General features: G+C 33.5%; 2 protein-coding genes across 4 annotated transcripts in view; both read left to right on the forward strand.

The window, feature by feature from the left end:
• LOC124356960 (vesicular glutamate transporter 2.1-like) overlaps positions 1 to 16,985 on the forward strand; it is a 52,283-nt gene extending 35,298 nt beyond the window's left edge. For 2 of the 3 annotated variants that reach the window (XM_046808297.1, XM_046808299.1), the window contains exons 9-10: positions 1,473 to 1,593; positions 7,785 to 11,252. In XM_046808297.1, the coding sequence (XP_046664253.1) occupies positions 1,473 to 1,593; positions 7,785 to 7,940 (277 nt within the window). In that variant the 3' untranslated portion in view covers positions 7,941 to 11,252. Of the gene's footprint in view, positions 1 to 1,472; positions 1,594 to 7,784; positions 11,253 to 16,046 lie in introns of those variants that run through there. The other variant, XM_046808298.1, reaches the window with a different exon arrangement.
• Positions 16,986 to 18,925: 1,940 nt separating this feature from the next.
• Positions 18,926 to 22,548, forward strand: part of LOC124356962 (vesicular glutamate transporter 1-like) — a 52,123-nt gene continuing 48,500 nt past the window's right edge. The window contains exon 1 of the mRNA XM_046808300.1: positions 18,926 to 19,021. Within this exon, the coding sequence (XP_046664256.1) occupies positions 18,999 to 19,021 (23 nt within the window). The 5' untranslated portion in view covers positions 18,926 to 18,998. The remainder of the gene's footprint in view (positions 19,022 to 22,548) is intronic.

Below are 22,548 nucleotides of genomic sequence, written 5' to 3' on the forward strand. Positions count from 1 at the left end.
TATTGTGGGTTGAAGGGAACAAATGAGGCCAATGTCTCCAATTTGCGCATGATGATCGGAAATTCCAGTAATTAGAACCTGAGGTGAAAACATATTCTTTGGAATATTGCTAAATATGTTGTCAATGAGTGAACTGGAACCATTAAATTCTCGAGTGAAAGTGTCTATTGTGCTCACCAAGCCGAACGAATTCATCAGATCGATAAAAATTTTAGATGACTGACTAATGGTGGAAAAATCTATATTGAAATCACCAGACAAAACAATCCATCTGTCAAGATGGATACAGGTTTCCAAGCAATGCTGAAATCGATAGAAAAAAATCATTTATTTCAGAAATGCTCTGATTAGGTGGTCTATAGACACATATAAAAAAAATATTTGCTTCAGACTCAACTCTAAACACCACACAACTCACAAACACCCTCAATCGAGAACTCAGACATATCAATTTCATAAAACTTAAGTAGTTCCTTAACTAAAATACAAACGCCTCCTCTTTTTAAGATAGAACGACAGTACCCCGAAGCAATACAGTAGCCAGGCATGCTGAAAGAGTCTAGGTCCGCTTTATTAAAAAAATGCTCAGAGATACAAAGCAAATCTGGGGAGTACAGATCAAGTAAAACTTCAATTTGAGGCATTTTTGCCCTTGGCACCCTGCACATTCTGATGGATAACTCGGAGACTTCGTAATAGAGGCCTGCCCACCAAAGAACAATTACATTCATTAAAAACACTATCCACTCTCGGCAAACAGCCCTCAAAAAACAGTCATTCTTAGGAGGATAGGTGTCTTTCGGCACTGGTATCCGACATAACTGGGAGTGATTCGGACATATAGTTATATGAGAGATCTCGGTTAATTAAGACAGGAATAGGAGAGGTTTGGGAGCTACAATCAACAGGCATCATGTTAAAAAGGAGACTAGCTATCCTCCTCTTCCCTGAAATGTTAAGATGGAGGCCAAATTTGGTGTAAAGTTGAGGCTTGAATACTGAGCTGAGTGACAGGGAAATGGGCAATGAACAAACTGTGAAAAACGATTTGAAAAATTTTCATATTAATCTTAGAAATCAAAACTATTTAGATCAGGCCTATCCCGTCTATAAAGGAAGGCCAACCACAATCACGTTTGTGTTGCTAGTCGATCCATCTGATATCTATAGTAGATATCAGTTTCCATCTGTTTATGTGTTGCAGCGCACTCTGATGAAGATTGACAGTTATGCTCTCTCTTTGAGTACGGTCTCAACCAGTGTAGGAGACTAAACTCAACTAAAAGTCACTAGTATTTGGTTAGGTGTTAATATTACATTGTAAATTTAGCGTGAAATATGGCCATAGTTATAAATGTATTGTCTTAAGTTGTATTATTTATGTTTAGTTTTAAGAAGAGCAAGTTATATATTGTATTTTTGTAACGTATGGATTGTTGTTCACAAAATTAATAGTTGTGCTTGTGTTTCAGTGTAAATCACCTGGACATAGCACCTCAGCATGCCAGTGTTCTAATGGGATTTTCCGGCACATTTTCATGTGTTCCAGTCTTTCTTAGTATCGGTTTTATTAACTACGCCCTTGCGTATGGGGTAAGTTATCAGCTCTATCCTACTTTATGATTATTTTGATTCAAGCATGCATTATTATACAACAGTTTATGCAACTTTAGTGGTCTATTAAAATGTAAATTTAAGAAGTACAAAAGCAAGAATAAACCAAAAGAGCAATTTAGGTTAAACTATTTTAGAATGATATTACTAAAGTACTTCTAATATGAATATCACCTAAACTTTTCCATTTTATGTAAGTTACATTTGCTAAACGGGGAAAACTTCAAGTTCAACATCTATACCAGTTTGTCATATTGGGAATACAAAACGTCAGGTATGGGATATATGGGCCATAGTAGAACATAGGTTACAAAACTAACCACGCAATAGAATTTGATAAAACAGAAGTATGAATATTGAGTTTAGCTCCATTTTACGTTCCCCACAGTGCAGTGTCTGAAATCTGATGCTATCTTAGACTTGACTCCTGGGATCTGGAATCACTTTCGTCTGAAAAAATTCGGTGATGTAGATGCTCTTTAGTTCGTTTCGACATCAGAGACACATAGACTACGAAATACAGTGTAATCTAAGTGAAAATATATTTTTGTTTTCTGATCAGGTTCACAATTGTCACACCATACAAACACAACATAACAGAAAGAGCAAACTGGTGCACACTAACACCACATCTGGCACCGTTTGGTTCAAATCAAATCAAATCAAATTCTTTTATTGCAAGGACAACATGTATGAGTTGCATAGCAAACGTCAATATTGTACGAGTAATTCTAAAATTTTAAACATTCATACCACATTACCTCATTCAAACATACAGTTTTACAATCACGCATCTTTCATTCCTGGCCAATGAAACCCACTTCAAACATTGGAGTCAGTCATTCCAATTGTGTGGTCTCCCAGTCGAATTCAAAACACTCATCTGCATTATAAAATGCATCCGACACCAAAAGGCGTTTGAGACGAGCTTTGAACGCCTTGGGCGTTGGGGTAGTTTTTATAGAGTTGGGCAGTCTGTTGAGGAAATTAACACCTGCTTGCGAAGGCAAGTGTTCACAAACTACCGTTCTGTGTCTTCCCGTACGGTAGATTTCTCTGCCTCGTGTCTCATACATGTGTATGTCCCGGCCTCTGGTTAAGGCACATTTGTACATACAAAACATGGTTGTTTCTAAAATGTAGAGACACGGCAACGTCAACAGCTGCAATTTCTTGAAAACCGGCCTGCACGACTCTCTGTAATTGATTTTTGCGATGACTCGAATCGATTTTTTTTTTAAGTCTGAAAAACTCTCTGGAAGTGAGTGTTTGCACACGCTCCCCACAGAACCAGACCGTAGGACAGATGGGGATAAATCAAGCCGTAATACGCCGTTATCAGTACCTGACTCGGGCAGTATTTTGCTAAAGACCTCAGAACGAAAATTCCTGAGGAAATTTTGGCACAAACGTGGTCAATATGATCATTCCAGGTCAACCCTCTATCAAGGTGTATTCCCAGGAATTTTGAAGAGCAGACTTCGTCCAGTGTGGAGTCCCCCAAGAAAACTGCGGGTTCACTAAGGTTTTCCACCACACGCAAAGAAAAATTCAAAACATTTGATTTTGATGAGTTTGCTGTGAGATTGAGGCTGTTAAAGTGTTGGACACAGTTGTTGATGTCAACAAAAGCCTGTTGTTCCAAAACTTCACTGGATTTCCCACTGAAACAGAGAGTCGTATCATCAGCATACTGCACTAGTTTTCCATGCCGAAGTGATGATCCTATGTCGTTGACATAAAGCAGGAAAAGCACACATGGTTGTTGTATATGGTTATGTAGTTATGCGATACTACATGCTGTAGTATCGCATAATTATGTATACTACAGTGTTTTAGACACAATTCCAAAGCAAAGTGGAGCAACTAAATTTTCTACACGTAACGATGGAAGCGTTGATTCAATACGAAATTTGATAGTGGCTCCAGATCACCTTACTGTTGTTCAACATTATGTGTAGAAATCTCGGTTGCTCCACCTTGCTTAGATACCATGTTTAAAACATCGTAGTACACTAAACTTTGCACTTGACGAGTCAATGAGTATACCATTTCACCTAGATTACACTGCCACAGACTTGATTCATGGTCTCATTTCAAAAACTGGACTAAGAGAACGGTAAAATGGAGCTAAACTCAAAATTAACATTGAATCAACCCTTCCCATCATTCCTACCCATCACAGATATATTGCGTGTAAAACAGAAGTACTTGCAAAACTTTAAGGGTTATATATAACCTTCGTAGAAGTAATGAAGAAAAATTACTAAACTATAATAAAAAAGATAGCATTAAATTATTAAAAGGCTGACAGTCTGATAAGGAAACAACGTTGATCACTGTATTCTCATACTGGTTGTTGGTTCTTTAAGCTTTAGTTGGTAAAGATACAGCCCTGCCCTTCAACTGACCTGTTAAAGGAAATGTTTACTTATGGCAGTTTTGTTTCAACATCTATTTACTGAAGATGGTTTTCTACAGGGAAGTTGAAATATTTCAAGATTTTAATTATGTCAAAAGTATTTTGATGCAGTGTGAACCATATCACCACTATTAGACTATTTATAACACATACAAACAAACACACAAACACACACACACACACACACACATACAAACAAACACACACACAAATTCTATCATATGTATTAAATTCAATGTGTTTTGTAGTTAGTTATTAGTTGTGTGTAAATTGTATTAGTTGCGTGTTCTGTACTTAAGCGGCATAAACGACTGATTAATGATGGTATAAACACTCTTTGTTAATCCAAAACGATAGCTTAGATCTAAAATCATATTTTACAATCGATTTTTCCTAAGTAGTAATTCTGACGATAAACTTAAAATATTTCATTGATATTTCCTGATAAAAAGCGTAACAAAGTCAATGGTGTTGTTGTTTACTTTAATAACCGGTTTGACAAGTACATCATAAACTTCTTTAAGTGACACTTATGTAATAAAACTCTATTTTAAGGCTAGAGTGTTACAAAACGTGTTTCTCGTAGCTCTCTACCGCACGTTTAACTGAGTCGTTCAACTCTTCTTGGAGTATTTAGAACAGTTTGAATAAGAACGAAATAATTTTTCTGGCCGGAGATTTCAACTTTAACTTTCTAGAAACAGACTCTCCTTATACTGGCAGAAATGTATACTAGGTACTTGTCCAATTCAGTGTATAGATAAGACATCAAGGATATAAAAAACCTAGAAAGTCAAGCCTGGATCACTTTTTATACGATATAATCGATATGAACAACGTACAGACAGCTGTGTTACAGACTGAGATAACTGATCACTACAGCACTGGTCTTGCCATTTACTTTTCCCGTTACAACACCATCGGTTTTGATAAATACGGCTTCACAGATGGTTATAGACTCCGCACTCTTGTCCCGCAATCTTCCCCATATCGCCTGAAATATAACTTTTCAGAACAAAAATACAAACGGTTGTGCACACGACTTTTGTGTAATAGTGGTTTACTCACGGTGTATGTGAGGAAGTTGCCAATCATTTCAACACGTTTTTTACTAGTGTAGGACAAACTAACTAACGAGTTCAATTAACACCGGGGGTCCATTGATTATCGATGATGATTAATATTACGAGCTGTTCATACTTTGGACTGTCACTGAACTGGATGTTATCAGACACGTTACTATATTACTGAGGCATTCCCCCTCCTGGTTATGATGGTGTCCAGGCTTCTACACTCAAAGACAATATTTATTTTTTCTACATGTTATAAACCTTAGCTTGGGGTATTAAATGTTTCCTGATAGTTTTAAGTTATATAAAGAATTTCTACTTCACAAAGATAGAAAATTTACGGAGAACAATAACTATCGTCCCATTTCACTATAAAGTGTGTTCGTTAACGTACTGGAGTAAATTGTGAAAGAACTGTTTGGAAGTTACTTTCAGCATAGCCATATTTTAGCAGAGTGTCAATATAGGTTTTGGACTGATAAAATATTTCAGACGTTCTTTTTTATGAAAGCAAAGAAATTTATCACGCTTTATAGGATGGTTGAGAACTTATTTGATTTTCTTTGACCTAAAGAAAGCGTTTGATAGTGTACATAAATTTTAAAATTATCACCTGTAGGTGTAACGACTACTTTGCAGTCTGGCGGCAGATTTTGTCTATCTGCGGTGTGAATGGCGATGAGCTTCCTGTGGAGTACGCGAGTGAGTTCAAGGAGTACGCTGAGTCTGTCTTATTTTATTTTTGATATACATCAACAACATTTCAAAACTGCAGATTCATGTTTAATTATTTGTTTTTGCTGATGAAATTGTAATTATTATCAAAGGTAAGTGTTGACAGGACGTTCAAAATAAATCTTTAAGTGACAATTAAACTATATATAGACCAGAATGTTTTATCACTGAACGTTTCGAAAACTAAATCTATGCCCATCTCTCTAACACCGAATTCAGATTACAACTTGCACGTTTTAATTGTTCATAATTGTAATAATCACTATAACAATGATTGTGCTTGTAATAGAATCTTGTAAAGTGCCGCGATACAAATATTTGGGTGCTGTGTTTGGTTCTCGATTGATCAGATACATAAAATATTTTTTAGTAAGGTGAGAAAATATATATTTGCTTTCAGGTGTTTAAAAGAAATTAAAATAACTTATTATGCTTGCGTACAATCATGTTTTCTTATGGCATTCTAGCTTGAGTTGAGGGGGGTACCTTACCTTCATTTATTAAAAGTTTAGCTATAGTTCAGCAATCTATACTAGAAGCTGGTTTTGCCAAACGTAGAAGACATGCCTCTGATTTATTATTTTAAGAAACCGAAATTCTGTCTATTAAAAATTTGCTATAAAAGTTTTATCTATTTATATTAACAAACATCTTGGTTAAATTTTGTCTATCTAAATTCCTATATGTTTACACTATTCACGAACACAAAGCATTTGCGGCAGCAAAAAGTTTTTATCTCCTGTTAGTGGATACATCGTAATTCTTCTTATAGATCGATTCTAATCATTAGAAATGTAAAGCTACTTGATTCTTCTTCTCTTGTTCTTAAGGAAAAAATCAAGGAGTTGTTGATTCTTATCACCGGTGAGAAGGCCGAGTCACTTATCTCTGTTGACTACAGGCGGACATAGACTAACTAACGGGACTGTCCACTTTCCTTACTAAACTAAAGATAGAAAAACCAATTTTCACTAAGTAACTATCATATTTTTATTAACTATTATTCACTCATCATTTTTATTTATTTTGTTTATTATCTTTACATTTCTAATTATCATAAGTCTTAAATCATATCAATAATTTATTCTACTTCAGATTACTTCCTTTAATGATAATTGTATAAAATGAATCCACACACTGTTCAAAGTAAAAATCCTATACATAAAATTAAAGTCTACGCACAGGCCTTAATACCAATGTAGACTCTTCCCATGATTTTTAATTATAAAGAATTAGGTAAAAAATTAATTCTAATGATAAATGCTGTTTTTACCACATTAAAAACTGTTAATTATCTATCGATGTATAGATTTATTTCTTTTGTGGATATAAGGTTTTTTTATATTATTCAGCAGTAAATTATGTAATGTTAACTATTTGGAATTATATTATATTACCTTTTGTTATCCAAATGTGACATTTGTTTTCTTCTTTAATATAAAATATTACCTATGTATGTTCAGTTATTTGTGGGAATAAATGTGATTTTGATTTGATTTGAAGGATGTATTGATAAAATGTTATAGAGTATCTAAAGATATGCTTGACAGGAAACATTCCTCTCAAAAAATCTTGGTATACAATCTATAGTGATAAAGAAAATCATTCCTATGTATGTATATACAGAAAAATATATTGTCTTTTGCCCAAATAACCGAAATAAGAAGCTTCAGACTTGGAAACCGAAGGAAATGACAGATATCGCATACTTAGTTATGCTTTATGCTAATTCCAGTACTCCTTCATCCTTTAAATATCTTTAATAAATTTCATGTCAAACCTTTCTCTACCCAAAAGAATCCTCCTAATACACGTATGTACACTTATATTTGTGTAATTCTTTCTTCAGAACACATTGAGGATTTGTCTAGGCCCAGTTCACCAACTGTACTCTAAAATATTTAAAAAAATTTGAATGTGGTATACCGTAGAGTGTGTTGCAGTGGCAGGTCGTGTTCTACGTGAACATCGCTCTCTATCTCGTGGGGGCTCTCTTGTACTGGGCATTCGCTTCAGGAGAGAGACAGCGCTGGGCTCCCCCTGCACCTACCCCAGAATCAGAGAGCCTATCACTCCCACAACGAAGCCATGTCATCTGATCCTGTATGAGGAATTGTAATTAAACTGTTGATATTGTTTGTTACTGAGCTCTAATTCCAATTGTATACAAAAAACTATGTACAAAACAAGAGCCACAGTGCACAATTACTGCTTTGAAACTTAGTTGGATATTTTAAAGGACTATCATAGAGTCCAAACATAAATACAATGCTATAAAAGAATATGACTAAAATGCTTAGTTTTTCCTTTCGTTCACACACAAGCTACACTAAATTTAGCTGTTAGCCTACACCAAACTATTGGCCTGTGGCAATTCTATCGGTTACGGAAAACTATTCAAGAAATACGTTTTCGCACAATTTAATTAAATACCTGGAAGAAAATATTTTGTAAAAACCAGCATAGCTTCTAAAACAATAAAGGGACAAACAATTTGTTATTTGATTTTACAAATGTTATAAATGATCTTTTAATTTTTTGAAAACAAGTGTTCTGTCGATTATTCAAAAGCATTTGATACTCTTGACCATGTTATGCTGCTGGATAAATAAAAAAAAAAAATATGGGATTGAAGCCTACATTTTAAAGTGGTTCACAAGTTACCTTGAAAACAGACCATTTGTTAAGAAGTTAAGATAGCCAATGAATATAGTTCCTAAAGAGTCTCCAATTAATAGTGTTTTGGCCCTAATTCTATTTAATATGTATCTTAACAGTTTTTGAAAACAAAATTTCCATGAGCATTTGTTTATCTATGCAGATAAAACAGCACTCTTGGTGGCTCGCAAGAATTTTATCTAGCAGAATGCCTCATATTTTCTCACTATAGTATAATGGTTAGATGGGCACACGACAGTAAACTAGTAATAAACTCTTAAAATACTCTTGTAATTATCACATCTTGAAGTATAACAACTTTCACTCCTATTATAATACTCCTGACCGATCTCCAATAGTGAATAAGCTAATAGAGTTATGACTTTACTTATTTAACCATAATGAAAATTGATTGTGTCAAAGTCTTAAAGTGGCAACGGAATATTAATTTTGGGTATCACTATACATTATAAATTGAAATGGGAATTACATCTATGCAGTCTGGTCAAAAGATTAAAATCTATATCTGGTAAACTCTAGTACTTAACAGATATCCTTCCCTGTTCAGTAATCAAGCTAATTTATAAGTCGATGTTTGAAACCTTGATAAGGTAGGGGGTACACCCACTAAATCGTTCATGAACCATGTGGATAGTTTTCAAAAAGAACTCTTTATGGATATGGCATGGATATGCTCAGATGGCAGGTGTATCTCAATTACAACAAAATTTTAATTTTTCCGATTGCCTTTTGGTACGTAAATACAATACCTTAAATTCCAAACAACTTTTTATACTAAAAATAATTAATAGATACCATTTATCTGAATCCTTTAAAATCAGCAAACTCAACAACATGCTATACATTTACAAAATTAAAAAAAAAAAGATTTTGTACGATTATACTAAATTTTTCCTCGTAATACTTATGTAATAATTGGCTGGGCTACATTTTTACATTTTTACAAAAATATTTAATCAATCCTAAAGAATTGCTAACATGTAAAAATTGTTACAAAGTTAATCCTTACACACTTTGTGTTGCTTGAAATGGTAAATAATGACTAATACGAGTAGACATGTGAAAAAGGAACATTATTATCACTAATAAATCGCTTACTCTATCAATACGCCGAATACTGTAAACTATGAATAAGGCATGGCATCAACACATTACCACAGGTTGTAATATGGTGCTATCATAATTCATGATTTCATGAAGTATCACATTGTACTCTCAAACCAGGCATAAGTAATTGGACATCTAAATTCATTTGTCAATTGACATCTAAATTCATTGAATTGTTTTCGTATAATATCAAGGATAAGGCCTGAGCCTCCAACTCCATATTTCTTAAATTTTTGTATTTATATATAAATGTTTAAAAGGGCAAAGGCATCAGTTGAATTTATGATACAGCTTAGATGTTGTTCTAATGCCAAGTCAGTTCCGTTACCAGGTCAAAAACCAAATTTATTGTTACGGAATAGGTTGAAGTCTTGCAATATTTTCCTTATTAAAATATTAAATATCTATCTATGTTACTGATAAGCGATATTGGGCGAAATACTGACATATCAGTGTCATACCCGTTCTTATACACAGGTACAACTTACAGCGATGTTTAACTCATCAGGAAATACTCCCTGTTCAAGAGACTTTTGTGACTACAGTACAATAATGGTACAAATACATCTATATTATTATTATTAATGACTATGTTACTTATAGTATCCAATCCATAACTAATCTATTTTTTCCTATGAACTATTCTATTAATATCTGTTTCAACTTTTACAACTAACAATAATTATAAAATACTATTTATCTGAATATTTTAAATCGGAAAACTCAAAAACATGCTTAACATTCAGAAGATTAGATAAATATATACTGCCAAGATTTTGTAATACTTATGGAAAAAAATTCTATGAGTTACATTGTTCTCAAAGTATGTTATCAAATACGTAAAGAATTCCTAAAATTCAAATATTTTTGTAATGCTAATCCTTAGATACTTAATTAGTTGTTTGCAATGGTAAATAATGACTAATAGGCATGTGAAACTATTAATTTAAAAAATAGATTAAGTTGGTTGGATAAGTTTTCATAAAGTATAGTTTTTTTATTAGCATATTATCTTAAACATTTGTATTGTGATGTACCTTTATACAGTATAAAGTGTGTAAGCGCGCGCGAGCGCGCGCACGTATGTGTGTTTAATTGTGTGGTAATTATTGGTAAGATATTGTAATAAATTTGTTAGTCAATTAATGTTGATATCGCATTTGTAGAACGTATATATATATATATAATACGTTCATGCAATATATTTTGTATTGCTTTATCTGTAGACATATTACAATTTTATTTGTTAATGCCTACGTACACTGCTATTAGAAGTGTTTTCTTTTTTCTCTTTGTCAATTAGTACGTATTTGTATTCAGATGTTTACAGTAAAGATGGGTACCCAACGATAAATTATTTGTAACTTTTGGGACCCAAGGCTCTGTATGTTTGTAGTAAATATAATTCTTGATTCTTCATGATTCTTGATTTTTTCAAACTATTTCAAACATGGTTACACTGGAAATAAAGTTGAATTAAACAAGCAAAAAATCTTGAATTATATGTCTTTTCATTGGAGATGTTCTATATCAATTTTACCTTTACCATTCAACATGAATACAATTGTAATAAATAAAAAACACGTTGAAGACGTATTTAATAAAAAGAGCTCGTTGACATCGAGTACAGCTGTGACCATTTACTGTCTTTTTCCCTTCCTGTCCCAAATAAACTCCTTATTTATGTTTATATTTATTTACTCAACTTTATGACTTCGAGATTTCATGTAGTATTCAAAGAGAAATATAATGTAAGTATGAGCACTTATATACTGCATGTAATATTTCAGGAGCTCAATTTCCTCTATCAGCGTCTAGCGGTAGCTTTCCAGAATATTTTAATAATATTAAGGAGAAAATTAATTGTAAGTAAAGGAAATGCTATTCTATCTAGGAACGTGAATTTGGACTTTTACACTTGCACGGAGAACTTCTAATAACACATCTCCTGGAAGAATAATTAGTATTTGGTAAAAGCCTACACGAAAAATATATCAGCCATACAATGTCATGAGAGATATACAGAGTGAGGTAGACTCAAGTTGTCCGCGATGTATAACAGCTGAACTGAGAAAATTGCTTTCTTCGTTTTATCAAAAACCCACATATTTCGAACTCAAAGAATTCGGAAAAAATATTTTGGAACCCCAAGATGTTACTTCTGAGGGGGGGGGGAAGTGAGGTAGGGGTCATGTTTGAAAGATTTACAAATGTAAAGGTAGTCAAGTCGTACCTAATTATAAAGGTCTCTCATTCTATTAATTTATTTTCTTTTTAATTAATTGATTTCGCTTTTTGTGTACATAGTGGTCTAAAATGTAAAAGTTGTACGGTTTCACAGGTTTGTACTGTTACCTCGTTAGAAATTTTAGCACATTCAAATTATTATACCAGGTACTCAAAAAGTACTCTTTCTAAAAACACGTCACATACAGTTGTCACTTTTCAGCACATTTCAAATTTGTATAGTAGTTCAAATTTAGCATATTTTATAAACATCAAGGTATGACTTTCATTACACCTATCAGTAGCTCCTTTAGAAACTAATTGTATTTAAAGTTTGCCTTTATCTTGGATGGTTGACAAATAGCATAAAAATACAATTACAATCAAAGGATGATTTCTTTTTTTCTTGAGAAGTGCGGGGTGGTGCCGATGGCCAGGGGCATTTCCGATCGGTGATCTCCCGGCCTCAGATCACGTCCCAGATCGTCCAACGTGATTCTGGTGTCGGGACGATCTGGGACGTTATCTATGGTCAGGAATTACCTGATTGGAAATGTCCGCCCAGCCATTAGTGCGAGCATTAGTGGCGCACCTGGCGCCGCGATCCCTCACTTGACGAGAAAAGAACATCACATGAGTGCTCGTAAATGCTATCTTTAACTTTGTGACTCAAAATAACATATTTATGCTAACCTAATCTAAATGTACTTATATCGCGTAATACAATTAGTAGGTAGGGACATAGTCGTTTCCTTCTCGCTTCCTCGCTTTCTTTTCGAAGACAGAAAACAAGAAGCGATCGTCATAATAATATTTAATTTTTACATTAAGTCAAATAAATTTTGTTATTTCTAATAATGTAGATTTTTAATATCCCTGGAAATAAATCTTTCCAAAAATAGTGGTCTCCGGATAATAACGATGTACCGACAAATAATATGAATTTTTTCTATTTTTAAAATTTATTATTTAGTCTGTCAACATTGTCAAATATGTAATAAAAGAAATTGGCCCAAAAACGGCCTTCCTTATTTTACTAATTTAAAAATATTGATAGCCTTATTTGTTTACTATTTCAGTAATCAGCGACAGTGAGATTATCACATCATTAGAAAATCATAGAAGCTAATCATAGTAATAACTATCATAATAATAAATGAAAGTGCACGAATATAAATGGACGAAAAATAAATCTATTTTGGTTGTTGTCTTCCTACCAACCACAAAAATGACTCTAATACTATATTAGATATTCTTTTTGGTTACAGGTCTAACTGACAAAACTGTTACAGTCATTAACTTAAGTATTACAACTGATTTTGTTTTTTCTTTCTTACTAGTTAAACATTGTGTTTTTGAAAAATCTCGTTACTTGACTGGTTTTTTTTAAAACCTTCAAACACTCTACATGTTATCTCAAGTGATTTTCAGATTAGTAAAGCTATCCTAATCCTAAAGAATTTTAACGTTAACATTGATGGATGACGGCCAATATAGATTAATCCATTTTTAGTATTTGAAAAAATGGTACATTTTTGCACAACGTAGTATATATTGTGTATTCCTGTAGCATACTAATTTCTTGAAACTAATTATATAATATGTTCATTTCAATCTATGTTCCATCATAATATCCCCACAATTTTCGCCGTTTTCTTTATTTGTTCGAAATCAGTGATTAATATTAAGTCAAAGAGAATAATTTTATTCTTTTTTTTAATTTAATTAAGGCGTTTGACGTTGTCGGCCCATACCCCCATAGTGGGCTATAACGGTGGACTATTTGAGTCTAGGCTGAAATTTGTTTTCTACAGATTTGTTGTTCCGCGTGGACTTACTGTCCGTCTGGGGCATCGGACCACAGGAGAGTTTCAGAATATCTTCCGTCATATAGCATCTTAACACTCCCATCTTTGTTAAATTATCATTGCATTGACTTTTTTGACACTAATTTGTTTAAAATTCCAGAAAATAGCTCCTGCAATAAACTAAAATTAGTTATAAATAGGGAAAGTGAAATCATACATTTATAAAAAACCAATTCATCAATCCGAAACTCCTCAAAACTTGGACGTTATCTGCGTGAAAAAGCATTTTACTGTTTGCAAGAAGTTTGTTAACTTGCGCTGCGTATGCGTATCTAAGACGCAGCAGCACACTTGTCTTATGGAGGTTCGTATAAGCGGTTTCCCAGGCAACGTATCAAGTACGCGCGTATTAATAGCTGCGTATTTGGCTAACTGCTTTCAGAGCAGTCAACTCTGAGATACGCTGCGTAACAAACATGTCTTGAGCAATATCAAAATTAGAATGGGAAGTAAAAGTCGCCAAGAAGGTAAAATTCTCAAACAAGGACGACGAAGAATTTTTAATGAATTGGTCTCTTCTAACGAAATATTACGGAAGTTTATTCATCCTTTCTATAAGAATAATACAAAGAAGGACGTCAAATGGAAGAAAATAGGAGTTTCGCTGAATAAAACAGGTACGTTGTTTGTATAATTGTATTTTTTTTTTTTTCATTGTAAATTAACTATTTGCCACTATAACAAAAACATCTGTGAGGGCCACATAAGTTCGTCAGTATGTAGTTTTCTTGTGTTTTTGCCATACTTGTACGTGCTTTTTGTAATAAATACTGCTGAAACACTCCATTAAAATACTCCTCAATTGGAAACCTTTAGATTTGGCAAATCTTCCGGTTCCAGCCAAAGGTATCGTGTTATTTGTTGGGACATGTGTAGGAGTTTGGGGGTTGTTAGCAATGAACTCGTTCCTTACCATGTTGTGGAGGCAACAACACACAAATATTACCAAATCTACTGTCTCAGGTTTCAAATTAATTGGGGGTAAAGAAGATTCTAAACATAAGACACATGATTCCAAATACACTTTCCGTTACTCTTCGAGTCTCTGTACAGGGCTTAATTGTAGTTCCTCTTAGAGGAGGTTGCTACAGTTTGTTTCTGGGTGAAATGTTTCATCACATGTTTATCCAGTCTGAATGCTTCATCACCGACAATATCATGAGGAAGCTTAATTTTTTATGCTGGCAAATTTTGAGGTGGGGGGAAATATTCCCCGCCTGACACCTTAGATCCCATTACTGACTTTTGGAAGATTCCGACATCTCCTTACTTTCCATAGAATCAAACGTCAGTGAGGAGAATTTTGAATTTAGCATCAACCATAGAAAATAGAGCGATTCAGAAAAACCCCTGTAAAATTATAAAAAAGACTTCCAGACTTGCCGGGAGATAAAATTCTAGAGAAAAGATATGTTTCCCATCCATACCTGCTGCACAGTTTGGAAACTGTCAATGACCCCAGAACTCTTGGGCCTTTTGATTCCAGTTTTTATAGATGCTGGAGGAAGGAACGTGTCTTGCAAACTATTTTTTAGTGATGGTAGGACATCGGGCACAAATTTCGATATTGCACTATGTGGCCAAAAACTTGAAAAAATATGCAGAAGTTACCAAACTAATATTAATCTAATTTAAAATTAGTTATTTTCATAATTTATAGCAGAAACTAACTTACAATTTTACAGGAAAACAGTGTAAGTCAAGGAGGCGAATCGTAAGAGACAATTTTAAACGTCACAGAACAAGTGAAATTTCAAGAACAGGCCAACGAGCGAAGAAAAAAAGGGCAATCTATTAGGATAGATTACACTTTCTTGATGACGTAGAAGATGAACGACATTAAGTATTCAAAAAGTAATAGTTGTGTGATTCTCTACATGTAGATCCTATAATTATGTATATGAAAAATGTTTATGTTAGGATTTATTTAACTTGACAAGTACTACCTATCTATCTATATATCCATCCATTTATTCTCCGCCCATCCATCTATCTGTCTATCCATCTTTCTATCTATCTATCTATCTATCTATCTATCTACCTAGAACCAAGAAAATCATTGCAGTCACTATACTGTTCTTTTGGTAGTACCAGACTGTATTCCCCAAAACTTCTTAAACGTCTGGTGACCATCACCAGACTATATAAAAGCACCAACTGTCACACTGGCCTATATGACCAGACGTATTTTGGAGCAGTCTGCAACCAACTTGTTCGGCCAAATTATACCATTTTTTTTTTATTTGGCTGCAATCAGACACGTTTTTCTGTGTATCTTCCACTTATGCCAACTGCTTAGCGCTCTAAGTGATTTTCTTATTTCAGGGAACTTACTAATGCAGAGGAGATTGACAGCCCAGCAGGTTAAGTTAAGAATGTAGTGAACGTATCACATCAAAGAAGTGGGTACAGAATCAAACGAGCAAGACAACTCTCTCCGCATTTGCTCACCACAGGACAACTGCACAGGTGTTCAAGACGATTGCGGTAACACGCCTTTAGAATTGGAAAAATTGAAAGGTGTGAAAAAAATTAAAAGCAATATAATTGTTGAAAAGGTTAAACGTAAAGAAGAAACTCAAGTTCAGTTTATCAAAGAGATAGAAAAACTCGTTGCTCCTGAGGTTCCAGTTGAAGATGATATCGAAATTTTAAAAGTCAATAGGTTCGACGATGAAACAATTTACACCAGCAGAAAAAGCTTGAGGCTAAAAGAAAAAATTGAATGTGGTTAGTGACATAGAACTACGACTTCAAGTAGTGCTTTCCAAACATAAAACTACATTCCCACAAACAGGTATTCTTCTGCTATGTCACATAGCACATATAGTCCAAATTCGGCTAATAACCAATAAAGTGACACCGAAGTTCTATTTTCAGAGTATTAGATGAAGCTGAAAATATTTTTATTTTCAAACTGGACCCGTAATATTAAAAATAAGCATTCAACTTAGAGATTAGTTATATCATAATCAACTAGCCTAAATTAATCTAAGTATTTTTAGGCAAGTATCGATTCCGTTTTGTAGGACATTTATAATTAATTACGTTTTCCTCATTATTTTAAAATTTGATAAATATGTTCTTTTTATAACTTTATTATAATTGGATGTGTATATTCGGGACGAGTCTATTGAAACAAGATAATTACGAATATTTCCAATGTACAATCTCATTGTATGGACTAAGGTTTTTTGTAACAAATAAATATGTTTATAGAGAAATACTCATTGTTAGCCTTGCGTCAAGTAAAATCACTTGTACACCTATGTGTGTTGGTTTTATTTACTGTAAGATTATGACAGTTATTTTTGGAAATTCACGTACCTTAAAGTAACTGCCTGTTTCATCTCAGGAGACATCGGATTGTTCACTTGGTTTGTTGGATCAGTAGAACAATCGTCCTTTATTAAATTAGCAAGATAAGAAAACTATTCTTTAGTAAATCTAAAGTACTCTTTAAACTTTATTTCACTGTCTATTAAATGTTTAGTCACTCCTAAATTGAAAGAACCTTCACTGTCTCGTCTTTTGAACATCTCACTGCACTGCTTACGCTTTTTCGAAGCTTGTAATGCCACAATATCCATGTCATGATGTAAATCACTATATAACATTAGTGCAGCCGCTAGCAATTCCTTTTTACGTGAAGCCATGTTACACTCAGCCGTGTTTATTCTACGCAGTCTAGGAAACCACTGGTCGGCGCGCGCGGCGGCTACGTTTCCGAACGAAGTTCAACTGGTTCAAGCCTATTGGTCGCAGATGGAATCGTCTTTCCGAAAATGATAAAACATGATTCTTGTGTTTTACTCTATGCTATAGTTAAACATTGTTATTGTTATAGTTAAAATATCAAATAAGTAAAACTACGATTATACTTTCAGTTTAACGCAAATTAAAATATACTTTGAATATTTGTATCATTGGTGGGTTTACAACCCCCAAACCCTCCTTAGATAAATCTATGTACCTCTGGTATCACTATATGGCGTGCGCAGCGCGATCCGGTAGGCGTGGCCTTGGTATTTATGGAGCATGCGCAAGTGACGATGATGTGACCTAGATATGAGGAACCGTTACTTTTCAATAACCTATTATCAAAATAACGTGTTCAGTTGGTATTATGTTCCAGTAACATGACAGCAGGTTACCAGTCGACCTAGTATTGTTGATGTCCCAATAACGTATCGCCACCCTTAAAGACGATTTTTTGTTCGGTATTAGACTCATGCTGTATCATTGAACTAAAGTTATAAGGTGTAAATAAACTAGGTGATATTAAATTAATGTAAATATTTGAAGTTATACACATATTCAGTTGGAACACAAAGTATATACGTTTTATTGAAGTTTATAATATGAATACCAATATAAATAAAAATATTTGTACATTGATTTGCGATAGCAAGCTTAACACGATAACGGAAACTTAAGAAAATGTCATGAAAAATCCTATATAAATACTTATTTATCATATTCAACTTTATGTTGCAGTGAATATGTTTATAATTTATTATACAAGACGTGTGCAGTGTAGCCTATTACATAATGAAACCCTTTCCTAGCTTACTATTCTGACATAAAAAGAAACAACAACAATTAACAAGAATTATTATTTTGTGTAAATTGATATTTTCAAATGCTAATTAACATTAAAGTGTTCTTATATTATTGTACAATATTAATGACACAATTTTAATATGATATTGTATTACTGGATTAATGACAAAATCATCACACAAACCTTTTCGTAGATTGGTTTAGAACACAAAGTAAATTCATTTTTACTAATTACACAATATGAATGCTTTAGAAATAAGATATTTTTATGATATGCTGATGACAAAACATGAAAAGTGTTCTACAATGTGCTTTCTATTTCTATAAATATTTGATAATCTGCTCACTTCACTACGTTATTGGTTTCTCAGCAACCTAATACCACGAAACCGTTATCAGAACTGGTCCGTTCTTAGCTTCATTGCTTGCACGATAATCCCCTCGGCTGTTGTTTGTTACTGAGTAATACCAAAAAAATGTTATAAGAACTTCCAGAAATCCAGTTAGAACGTTTTAATTTGACTGTTACCAGTGCGTTGTCGGCTGAACAGTACAGCCCAGCTGTTACTGAATAACAGGGTGTTGCTGGTTAGCACGTTATCTGGTTAGTAGGTTACACCGGGTAACAGTTACTGACACTAATACGTTACACACCGCCTATCTCTGAGCGACCGACAACAAGTACACAACACAGTCGGTGTCTGTTCCCGCACCATGGATAACCTTCCACGCCGCGGGTAAGTTGTTTCTTTAATTTACTCTTGTCATTTGTATAGGTGCAATTTAATTCTCAGAGTATAGAAAAGGGAGTATTTCTTAACCCGTCTATTCTAGGAATTTAATATTAATGTGACGTAAGCATGACGGAAATAGAACATTAAAACAGTATTAAGATCAGAACTTTTACTAACGCAATTGTTTTAATAACGCTTGTTTGTGTTTACTATTATTTAATCAATCTTAATAGTCACAGTTTTCTTACTGAATAAGTACACTAATTTTGTACACAGAAAATGTCAATCTTATTGTATATTTATTTCAGAGAAAAAAACGATCCGTATACTAGATGTCAGTTATAGGAGCTCGACTTTGTCAGACAATCGCGATATTATCTTACCTCGGAAGTGCATTATTTCCCCACTGAACGGGAAAAAAGGGAATTTATTTTCCTAAGGTTGGCAATGGCCCACATGTGAGTGAGACGAGGTGCCGCTGTCGAGCCACCGAGAGCCGAAAGTAGGCCAACGCCGTTAAATTCTGATCCCAAAACCTGTATTCTATAGTTTCCAAAGAGTGGAAGACATTAGTGATAGATTAAAATCAGCCATTATTCTTGTTTTTTTTTTTCTTTTTTTTTTTTTTTTTTTTTTTTTTTTTTTTTTATAGAAACAATGTATAAAATTTGTTACTGTGGTTATTATTAAAATAAATATTCTCGAAGTAGTAACATTTTTATGGTTTTGATTGTTGCACTATTTAGTAAGTTTATATTAAATAGGGTAAAAGTATTCAACTGTGTGAAATATTATTTATGGAGTCATAAATCCATTTAACCTCTGCCGTTTATATCTCATATCATATTTATATAGTTCTTAGCTGATAAGTCATCTTGTCCGATCCATTCGATGAACCACCGACTTTTATTGTTTGTAGTAAGTTGATGGATGGATTAGATACTAATACAGATTCTTTTTGTTGTTATTTAAGAAAAAAGTGGCTTGATTATAATCGATATAGACCTACATTTCGTGTTAAAAAATTAATTCGCTAGATATGCCATTTGTCTGCCCTGAGGAGAATTAACGCATAAGATAGCAATAACATTCGTGGACTTAAACCATTCAGTAGGTGTACTAACCTCTCGTAGATGGGTTAAATAGTTTTTCATAGTACAAACTTAAATTTCAAATTATTACTCTAATATAAAAATTATTATTATTCACCTTAGCCTGTTTGAGACAAGTTTTTAAAGGGAAAAATGATATGTCTATAATTTAAATTGTGTACGCTATAATTTCTAAAGTTGAAAGATGCCAAAAAATACTTTTATATTATCTCTTATCAGTCATACGCACAAACATACAGCATATTTATTAAATATAAAAATTGGCGTGATTTCTGACGAGAAAAATGTTAATGTTTAAATCTGGTCAAGGTCATTTAGTTAGTGGAAATAATTGAACTGTATGAATGTGAAGTTTATCATTTGACCCTTACCCTAGAAGCGGAACCAATTAAAATCCTAACCTTCATATTACACTATGCACATTTTGTTTGTATTACTTCAAGTCCTTATACAAGCCAACCCCCACATACCTCCACCAACAGTACAACGATGTAATATTTTTTATAAAAACATAATTTTAATTTTACAGAAATTTGTTACAAATATTATAACTATTTAAGGCGTTTATTTAAATTGATAAAACATATATTGATTACTGATTAAACTAAAAAAACCGAGCTCATCAATAGTTTTCATAAATTTGAAACTTATATTTTAAAAGTGAAATAACATACAAAACCTCTTGTTAAAAAATACAACAATGAGTCAACATAGAGTTGTGGCATGATGTTATTTTTCAAGGATTTAGTGAAGCGTAATGGCTCTTATCAACTTCAGTTACGCAAAGATCACAGTAGGCATGATATCTTGCTCAAGGAAAATAGTCTCGCTTCTCGGTTTCAAAATATATCAACATTAGATTCGTGTTTTTCTCCACGAAAACCATATATTTTTCTAATTCTTTCACGTAAGTTTATTCAAATTTGGCATTGCGAACAATGCCTAGAGTTGTACACTATTCGCACAATTGTGGGCCAATTGGGGTATTGACACACTACATTGTGCGGGGGGAAATGAGTCCCTGACGACTAATTTGCTTTTAGTGTAGAAAATACTGGAATTAATATTACAACAACGCATTATATAAAGGGTTTTTAAATGTGTGGAATCATCATTTATCTGTTGAGTGGTTAAAGAAAACAAATTGAGAAAATCTATACAAAATGTATACGGATTTTTTATAATTTTTTATCACTGATAGAGGACGTCCCGAGGAGGATGCAGTAAATAGTTCTTATAGAAGCCTATGGTAAATGACATCTCATTTTAAAGGTCATTTGTTTCTGAGTAAGTAGCTACAAGTTTAATGTCTAAAAGACCACCCTTGCAAAAATGGCGATTGTTCGAAATTTTTAAACCTTGGTATTTGAGTGGTCAGGATCTGTGTTCTTTTAAATGTGATTACAAGCCAATTACGAAGTGGTATTTCATTTAGTGAACTGGAAAATGATGATTTTTAAAGTGTTAAATAAGATTTCACATACTAATTATTCAATTGTTGTGTATAAAAAACAGTATAAATGAAAATGATGACTTAACGATTTGTAAATGAAGATATGGGAATTAAAGTTCCAAAGTGTTAATACGAAGTTATAAAACATTTTCAAAATGTGTTCCTCCCACAGTCTGACAGTGTGCACTTCGAATGTAGAAATCTGATACAGTGTTGTGTAAAGCTTCTTCAGAAATTGTGTGTGTTTCTTCCATAATTTCGTTGCCTCAAGTCATCTAAGTCACAAGGTTGTGTTTTGTAAACATTATTTTTCAAATGTCTCCCAAAAAACTAGTCTAGCGGGGACGAATCAGGTGATCTTCCAATATGAGGCCATTGAACTGCCCCCCTTTCGACCAATCCGTTTTTGAGGAAATATTTCATTCAAGTACTGTCGTACTTTTATTCCAAAGTGAGAAGGTGCTCCGTCCTGCTGAAACTAGACGGTAGGAAAGTTTAGCGCTAATAGATTCTCAAATAACAGGGAGTATTTGGTTCTGGAGCATATTTAGGTAAGTCTCTGAGTTAAAATTTACTTCCACATATGACAGCCCAGAAATTCACTTTTTGAGGATGTTGAATATGAGACTCTACCATCCAGTGAGGATTTTGACTAGTCCAATGTCTACAGTTGTGCCGATTTACGTGCTCATACAGTGTAAAAGAGGCCTCATCAGAAAAAGATAAAGAATTTTTTTTAAATCACGAGTTGATCATACTTCCTCATCATTATTTCGCAAAACTCAATTCCCCTATCAAAATCATATTCAATTATTTCTTGTACTAAATGGATTTTATAGGGCTTAAAATTGTTCTTCTTCAAACATTATGCACTGAACTAAAATGTACCTTCAGCTCTTTTCTGAGGGAAGTATGTGGATTTTCTACAACACCCTGCAAAACATCCAGAGAATGTTCGTCGTCTA

Source organism: Homalodisca vitripennis, chromosome 3, assembly GCF_021130785.1.
Source record: "Homalodisca vitripennis isolate AUS2020 chromosome 3, UT_GWSS_2.1, whole genome shotgun sequence".
Lineage (NCBI taxonomy): Eukaryota > Metazoa > Arthropoda > Insecta > Hemiptera > Cicadellidae > Homalodisca > Homalodisca vitripennis.